The 8,702-nt window shown below is 34.4% G+C and overlaps 2 protein-coding genes across 2 annotated transcripts; one reads left to right on the top strand and one right to left on the bottom strand.

Annotated features, from left to right (window-relative positions):
• Window positions 1-855: 855 nt before the first annotated feature.
• On the top strand, window positions 856-4,834 carry LOC140753904 (SET domain-containing protein SmydA-8). The gene is made up of 3 exons (XM_073088734.1): window positions 856-2,237; window positions 2,737-2,921; window positions 4,211-4,834. The coding sequence occupies exons 1-3, from the start codon at window positions 923-925 to the stop codon at window positions 4,361-4,363; spliced, it is 1,653 nt and encodes a 550-aa protein (XP_072944835.1). The 5' UTR covers window positions 856-922; the 3' UTR covers window positions 4,364-4,834.
• Window positions 4,835-5,625: 791 nt separating this feature from the next.
• On the bottom strand, window positions 5,626-8,226 carry NGR-A34 (neuropeptide receptor A34). The gene is made up of 6 exons (XM_073089014.1): window positions 7,989-8,226; window positions 7,530-7,708; window positions 7,058-7,180; window positions 6,785-6,979; window positions 6,284-6,457; window positions 5,626-5,835 (listed from the first exon to the last, which is right to left on the bottom strand). Exons 1-6 carry the CDS (start codon window positions 8,209-8,211, stop codon window positions 5,626-5,628), a joined length of 1,104 nt encoding a protein of 367 aa, XP_072945115.1. The 5' UTR covers window positions 8,212-8,226.
• Window positions 8,227-8,702: the final 476 nt, after the last annotated feature.

Here is an 8,702-nt window from a genome sequence, read left to right as displayed (position 1 = left end):
TCATCGTTTAACCAATAATTAATGTCTAATGCGCTCATAACTTTGAAAAATCAGAGGTACATACTGCGAGCCTATTTTTTTTGTTATCGAAGGGGAAACCTTCAACAGGTACCCACAGGTGCAGTGGGTGCGACACAGAGTTATGTGGGATTCTTATCGCATTAAAACCCCCCGGTGGCCGTCCTCGGCGATGCGTAGAGGACTCCGGGATCTCCAAAGGAACGCAACCGGAATCCTCTTAGCGCGTAGCCCCGTCGGGCTCCACCCAGGTGAGCTTGACGCTCGCCGCACCGTCTGGTGCGTACGACGGTATGCGACCACACATACCGTCGTCCATACCGGGGTCCATACTGCGTGCCTGAGATTCGAACCTTGGACCTACCGATTGAAAAACTGAGATTCAATCTACTAGGCTTTCACTGCTTTTACGGATTCTCATCGTAATATGGATGTTAATTATTAAAAAACAAATAATTTCCAAAACTAAAGGTTTTTTTCATAATGAACAGAATAATTTCATACTCCGACATGGACAAATGCATTATGATAGACTTTAAACACATTTGTGAACATTAGTTCTCATACAAGTTTATCTTACGAGATTTAGATACTTCATCGTTGATTTGGGTATATCATGTACGTATTTCATAGAACAGACCTGAACCACTTCGAAGATGCAGAATATATAGATCAATTATATAAACACGAACTCAATCTGATAAATTAATGTTTGCAGATGCATAAACATTTGTTATAACCGAGGAGCATAAGTATTGCAATACTTCACTATGTTGGCACATCTCCCAAGTTTGTAGACCATGGTGATAATTATGTGTATCTATTTAAAACGAGTATTGTGCTAGAGTTGGATCACGCCGGGCGCGTGCTCGCCCTACAAGTTTTAACGGTTTACAGCAAAACAATGGACTATCTGAGGCGAGAAATACCTGTGTGTGAGGTATGCCAGCAGCCAGCCAACCAAACCTGCGGAGGATGCAAGCTCGTCTATTACTGCTCGAGAGCTCACCAGAAATTGGGATGGAAAGAAGGCCATAAGTTAAAATGCCGAGCCTTTAAGGTCCAATACACAGATACCTTGGGACGCCACATGGTTGCGAGCAGAGACATCAAGCAAGGCGAGATGATTCTGAAAGAAAAACCAGCCGTAAGTGGCCCCAAAATAACCTGTGCTCCCCATTGTTTAGCGTGCGGTATTAAACTGGAACCCATGCAATTTGGAGATACAAAAGATTTCTACAAGTGCTCCTCATGTAATTGGCCCATGTGTGGCCTCGACTGTGAAAAAGCTGAGGCTCACCAACCCGAATGTAAAGCGATGTCGAAAAGAAAATACAGATGTGACATAAAATACGAACGACCCGACAAAGTCGAGGCCGCGTACTGTGTGATTGCGCCCATGAGGGTTCTGTTAATGAAAGAATCGAATCCACTGCAATTTGAAAATATAATGAGCTTGCAGTCCCATATTGAGGAACGAATGGACACGCCCCTATATAAAGTATTAAAAGTGAATCTAGTTACGTTTATCGTACAAGTACTGGAATTGCCTTTTGATGAAGAGACAATTCTTAAAGTGGCATCTATATATGATACAAATTCGTTTGATGTGAGGTCCCCAGATGGTAGGAAAAAGTTGCGGGCTATATACATCACGGCCTCAATGATGAACCACAGTTGCAGACCGAATACGAGACATATATTTTTAGGTGACGAAAACAATCTAGCTCTTATCGCGACAATGCCAATCGCTAAAGGTGAATTAATTACTGCTACGTATACCCAATCGCTTTGGGGCACTTTGGACAGACGAAGTCATTTGCTGATAAATAAATGTTTTGGTTGTGATTGCGAAAGATGTAAAGACCCAACAGAATTTGGCACGCATTTAGGAAATATATATTGTTCTGTATGTAATGGACCATTCAAAGATACAGGTTCAGAGAGAGGTGCGATGCTGATGTCAACAAACCCATTAGATGAATCCGCCCCTTGGAAATGCGAAAAATGTGAACACTACATTTTAAGTAAGCAAATGGTTTGGGGAAATAAAGCGTTGAAACAAGACTTATTGCGGCTTAATAAATCGAACCCAGCAGAGTTTGAAAGGTTCATAGAGACGTACAGTCAGACATTACATCCAACCAATCATTTAGTAGTTCAAGCAAAATTAGCTTTGATGCAAATTTATGGAAATATAAAAGGATACGCGCTGACAGGTAACTTTTAATAGATTTCGCTACAAGTACTTTGTTTCAACTAACAATCAAAATAAACTTAAACACATAGAGCTTCTCTCTCAGTAAGATGCGTTAGGCGATGCGCTATTAACGCTACGAAATTACAAGCATTTGATATTAAATATTTAATTAGCTTTTTTTAAATCATATTCACTATGCCGTGTGGAATACTAAGTAAAATTATATCGCAATGGTACTTCATATTTTATACACATAGAAAGTTCTAAGTTTTATCCCCAAGCGCCATCGAAAAATTCAAATTTCTGTGACTTGGGGTAGTCACATTTTTCCTATTAATGGTGATCACTTCAAAACAGACCCAGTGCCCGGTTATAAGTGACAAAACGTATTTTTATTTTATTTTAATCTTTTCATTTGTCTTTCTGTTAATTTTTGATTACGGCAAATGGTCTGATCCTATGTTTTTCAATGATAACCTATTGAATTGTTGTTACCTATTTATTTTCTTAATTTCCAGAACTCCCTGATCACCTGTTGAAACGTAAAATTGATATCTGTCATGAACTTCTGGAGTTGGCAGATAAACTAGAACCAGGCTGGTCAAGATTTAGAGGGACAATACTCCTGGAACTACAAAGTGTTATGACTTTGGAAACTAAGAGAGATTTTGAAAATGGAAAGCTAACTAAAGAAGCAGCCCAAGTAAGTATTTCAATTTTATAGAATAAACCATTCATATAATACGCAAATGAAAGCTAAAAATACAACACAAAATTTTACAATTTTTAAGCCTAAGGTAACAATTCCTTTATCTGTACCCTTACCATAAGTTTTTACGTTTTGATAAATATGACTGTTTTGGTATTTGTTTACGTATTTGCCCATACAATTTTCAATCAGCGCCCCTAGCGGATTGTATCAGAACTATTGTGTCGGTAACGTAAAGGTAGACAAAAAATTAATCGTCACTTGAGCACTTACTTATTGTTACGCTTACTCAGTCTACTAAAGCAAACGGAACAGAATAATGGATTGAGTAATCGTAACGTAAAATTATGGGGTGTTTTGAAAACTCATGGCAAGGGTACTGTACACAAATTACAATAATGGCTATCAACGCATAGAATCATGTAGTAGTAATCTAAGACATACTCGTATACTCGTACTCTAATAATTTTCACGTAGAATACGCTTAATTATAAATCTATTAGATAGTCTAAACATTTTCAAACTTTGTTAAACAAATAAATTTTAAAATCCTATTTCATTCGTTTTGCTGTGACAAAGAAAATATATAAATTTTTGTACAATTATCACGAGTGTTATAACTTTCATTTCATTTTTGTAAGAAAATGTGGAAAGATTTTATTAGTCGTCGTCTTTATTAGCAATAAAGGCATTTTTTCTCTTTCACTGGATACTGATGAGACATTTATCGCTAACAAAATTAATTGCAGTCGAGCTGATGCAAATTTCATATTAAATACACGTGTAAATGAGAAAATCATTATGTTAGCTTACGATACGATAGATATTGGCGAGGTGCCAATAAAGTGAACGGCCTACAACATGTTGATAGCCACGAGACGAACGCCCCAGATTTTATTTATATCGTCAATGGATCTTTAAACTGACTAAACAAAAGTCAGACAACAATGTTGCCGTAAAAAGGAAAGTGATGTAATTTGATGACGTTATTTTCAGACGTAAATGAAAGCTAAAAATGTTAGGTGTAGAATATCAAAATACCTACGTCTCACATTGAGAAATGAGGTCAAGATGGTTGAAATTAAGGAATGGAGATTTTGCACAATAAAACAATTTAGCCCAGTTTTTGCTCGATAATAAATCGAAAATAGATTTATGAAATGTTTTTGATTCTATTTATTTATATTATAAATGGAATCAAAAATTACTCTAGCTACGCCAAAAATATACGTGAAGTTTCAGAACGGTAACATCATTTAAAAAAATGTTTTTCCTTCTTCCAGAGTCAACTTATGGAAAGCCTAGTTCTTTTACAAGACGCAATGAATATTTTAAAAGTGGAGCCGCATATGCAGCCAACTTTGGAGATGAAGTTGAAAGAATTGACAAGTCTCCTAGATTCAACGGATAATGGAACTAATGGAGTTACCGGCTAACACTAAGAATTTTTGATGACCAAGAAATACTAAAGAAACGAGTGGTAATAACTAAAAATTAAATTTAATTAAATATGTTTTGTTTTACTAACAAATAAAATGAATGTAAAATTGAAAAATAAAGAACAATATAATATTTAAATAGTGAACTAATAGAGAAATTTTATCGTAGTAATTAGGCTTAGGCGGTATATGTGATGAAGCCCTCATTAAATTAGGTCTTTGAACTATTTTCTTAAAGGCTTAAAGATTTAAATTATGTAAAATAACTAAAAGATTTGAAGGTGAACATTTTACTTGTAGCAATTTCTGTTAAATTTCGGTTTATCGTTTTAATTTTAATAGTTTCAGGTTTATTGTAAGCAGTTTATCCTTAACTTTTCTATTTTAATTATCTCTCTCTATTCCTTGTAAATAGACTTTGTTATTAGTTTTATAGTTTTTGTCTTTTATATGTGTATTTATCTATTTACATAAGTATCTCATAAAAAAAAATAAGTTATTCTATAAGGTTTTGATTTTTAATAGATTTCATGTTTATAACTTAAAAGTAATCATTTTATACAAAAAAAGTTTAAATGAATATTTCACAGAGTGTGACTTCAAAAGTTTTAGACATTGATAAAATATTTCAAGTTAGTAAATAATTTAATACAGTTAAGATCTTTTATTCGATATTGATGTAACTTATTTTATGATTATTCTGCAGTGTAAATAAGAAGTCTGTTAGAAGTAAATACTATAAATTACGTAATAATAAAAGACAATTGAATTTATATTATTTATGAAATCACATATTTTATATCTAATCTTCTCTTAATTTTAAAATATGTATAATTTATTCTATATCTAATTTTAAAATATACATTATTTTGTTATTATAATACAGTAAATTATTTTTTAATAAATAAGCTTAACTGTAATTGTATATTTTTACCGTTTTTGATATTTTAGCCACTTGCAATGCTGTATCTATCGACATCTATAGTTTTGTTTTGTTTTATTTTTAATATGTTAAATATTCTTAATTATTATTGTTTATCTTATATATAAAATTCTCGTGTCACAATGTTAGTTACCGTACTCCTCCGAAACGGCTTTACCGATTTTCACCAAATATTATATGCATATTCAGTAGGTCCGAGAATCAGCTACTATCTATTTTTCATACCCCTAAGTGATAAGGGTCGTTCACCCTTAACATTTTTTATTTATATGGGAATACTACGTTTGCCAGGTCAGCTAGTAATTATCTATTATTTTTAACTTTCATCAACTTTCAAAGGCGTTATTTTTGTAGGCTTTGTAGTAACTTCATCTAGCTTCGGCATACTAAGTTCTATCGTATCTCTGTTGATATGTAATATGTTCTTTATCATGCTTGATATCCTCTTCTTTGATTCCGGACTTGTCTCTATCATAAATATTTTGTCCACGTCTTTCTCTGGTACTGATTCTTTTTTCTTGTTCATCTGGAAATAAACCATCTAACTTATATAAATGACGTCAATGAGACACGCGTATAATTCCGAAATCGATCAATCAATTTCAATTCATTGACAACAATTCATTCGTAAGTAATATACAAATCGATACCTTAATTCGCAAATCAGCCAACGCCCTTTTAAAAAATATATATATTTTGATAGTAAATGACGTTTGAAAGAAACATTTTGACACAAAGTGGAGTTGGCAGATTTGCGAATTAAGGTATCGAAATATTACTTTAAGCTTTAAACATAATTTTCGACTTGATAAATTACACCGTGATTGTATTTACGTGAAATTATTTCGCTTTTTCAATAATTCAAAATTACTGATATCAGAACTAACGCAATTTATGATTTGCTCTTTGGCTACTTATCAATTAGGACAATAAATAAGGAAAGAGTACTTAACTAAATGAAAACATAATCTCACCAAACTACATGTATAGCACCAGGAGCCAAATTTAAAACAGGCGATACCGGGAGTCCTGTCCATAGCTTTACGGAATCTGGTGTTGGTAAAGCCATAGATGAGGGGATTAATGGCACAGTTCACGTACATGAGGAAGCTAGCGGAGAACCAGATAGCTGCAAAGCCACCGTCAACCTGAAGATGAAGAATGTAGAATTCAAAATGAAAACCAACTTTTAATAGGGTAAGTTTTAAAGTAAAAGTTAAATAGTATAAGCCACACTCTAGGATTTCCAATGATGATGAGTTCACAAACACTTTGTGACATCTCTGGCCTATTACGCTATGTATTGTATTTTTCTAAAAAACGTCCTATTATGCTACGTAATCTCTGTATAAATCAAAATATAAATAAAACTTGAAAATATATTATTCAAATGTCAACACTTTTGATTAAAAGAAAAGTAAAAAAAAAACATAACTGATAATATACTATTTTTTTGGCATCACAATATCACGTACCGAATTAATCTCCATGCTAAGATTGTTTCTCCAATAAATCATAACAGTGTACGGAATCCTGCAGAAGACAGCGACTAATAACACGCAGGCTGTTATCCTGACAGCGTTGCCCCTCATCTTCCTGATAGCCTGACCACCACCACGAGAGGAAAGGGTACGGGTGCTGATTTCTAAACGCCATATTATTGCTCCATACTGAAAATATACCAAAAATTAGTTTTATTTGCCTATAGAGGCATCAAAATCACATAGGTACCATTTAATTCCACATACTGTTAGAACCATAACTCCAAGTGGTATCCAGACAAGAAGTAGAAGAATGAAATGCCAATAAATGTCCAAGAAATCTCTGTCTTCTGCACAGTACATTTCCAAATGATCTAACCATGGTCGTTCCTGAAATCAAAACAGACCTACATAATATTCATAGTCTATATTTTGACTAAGGTATTTAATGATATGCTTTTACTTGGCATTAAAATATTATTACTTTAATAATATTAACACATTAATAAGGTCTTTCACTATTTCTGCCCAATAGCAGATGTTTGTTTTTCATTTTATGCTTAATCGGTATTTTGAATTTTTTAAATGTATTTCAATATAAAGTGGAGTATGAAAATACTTTTAGTACCTGAGACTGTTACTTTAAGTAGAATGAAAAAAGGAAATGAAACAAATTAAAAAAACAATGAAACAATATTCTCTAATGTATCTAATCAGATATTGGCGTCACAGTACTCACTACAAACTCCCTATGTATAATCCAGGGTAAAGATAATGCGAATGGAACCAGCCAGGATGCGATGATGAGCTTAGGTGCTACTTTTTTGGTCACTCTCGCCTCTGACGTCAATGCTGCGGCAGCAAGCCTATCATATGACACTAACATCACTGCACCCACACTAGCCAAAAGAAGCGATGCTGAAAAGTATAGAATATGAGATAATTCATCAGATCTTAAAGGCAAAAAGGTTAGCACATTATAGCTAGGGGAAGAACTCCATAGAACTATATCATTTGACTGTAGTAACACTATCGCCATACTAATTTATGTTTTGTAGCTTACAGAGCTTATAAAAACTATCTAGGACAGTCAAAGGCGTTCTAATTTAGTTTTCAGGGGTTGCGTTATACGCTGTACTATTTATAACAATACTAATCCTTTACAATGTGATAGCTATATGTATATAACCAGACTAACCTTGCAAGAAACCTTCAAAACGGCATCCAAATTGCCTCAAAACGTAGTTCTGGTAGAAGTCCCGGACAAGCATGAACCAGGGACAGAACACCAACGTCACCAAGTCCACAAGAGCGAGGTTCCCAATGAGATAGTTACTTGCTGTCCAGAGCCACCGATTTTGTATGAGGATGATCAGGATGATGGAATTGAGAAATATTCCAACGATGCCAACGAGGAGCATGGCTGTTGTTTTAATTGCTATCTCCTTTGCGGGCTTGACGTGCCATAATGTATTTGGGAATGGGTATTGAGATGTGTCGAGCTAGAAAAATTTGAATCACGATTAAATAAGGTTAAAAATAGCTTAGCTTAGTTGAACTAAACTTAATGACTAGTAAAATACAAGTCATTGAGTTCAACACCTATCCACAAAGTAAAGTCAACTCTTGCTGTTACTTTTTTTATAATATAGGCGTAGGAGCAGACGAGCATGCAGTCCACCTGATGCTAAGTGGCTACTGCCGCCCATACCTGTAATGAACCCCAGATAAGATTAGATATTCCTACCTGAGGTTGGCCATAGATGCGCCAGTACCCCTGAGGACTAAGTTGCAACGCCTCGGAAAAGTCTGTCTCCCTTACCACACCCTTCAAAACGGAACACAGCAACGCCTAACCTGTTGTTATTAAGTAGAAATAGGTTTACTATTATAGGTAATATAAACAAGAGTC

This window comes from Epargyreus clarus, unplaced genomic scaffold, assembly GCF_041222505.1.
Source record: "Epargyreus clarus isolate Ecla_fem2 unplaced genomic scaffold, WU_Ecla_fem_2.2 ptg000027l, whole genome shotgun sequence".
In the NCBI taxonomy this organism is placed as follows: Eukaryota; Metazoa; Arthropoda; class Insecta; order Lepidoptera; family Hesperiidae; genus Epargyreus; species Epargyreus clarus.
This window is presented reverse-complemented; position numbering and strand designations above follow the sequence as displayed.

What these genes read in the sequence shown, in the direction of transcription:
- LOC140753904 (XM_073088734.1), top strand. Translation starts at nt 923, where the DNA reads ATGGACTATCTGAGGCGAGAAATACCTGTGTGTGAGGTATGCCAGCAG. An exon ending in AAAAGGATACGCGCTGACAG is followed by an intron (nt 2,238 to 2,736) that starts GTAACTTTTAAT and finishes CTTAATTTCCAG; the next exon opens with AACTCCCTGATCACCTGTTG. An exon ending in TAACTAAAGAAGCAGCCCAA is followed by an intron (nt 2,922 to 4,210) that starts GTAAGTATTTCA and finishes TCCTTCTTCCAG; the next exon opens with AGTCAACTTATGGAAAGCCT.
- NGR-A34 (XM_073089014.1), bottom strand. Translation starts at nt 8,211, where the DNA reads ATGCTCCTCGTTGGCATCGTTGGAATATTTCTCAATTCCATCATCCTG. An exon ending in TTATACATAGGGAGTTTGTA is followed by an intron (nt 7,181 to 7,529) that starts GTGAGTACTGTG and finishes TTTTGATTTCAG; the next exon opens with GAACGACCATGGTTAGATCA. An exon ending in TTGGAGTTATGGTTCTAACA is followed by an intron (nt 6,980 to 7,057) that starts GTATGTGGAATT and finishes GTATATTTTCAG; the next exon opens with TATGGAGCAATAATATGGCG.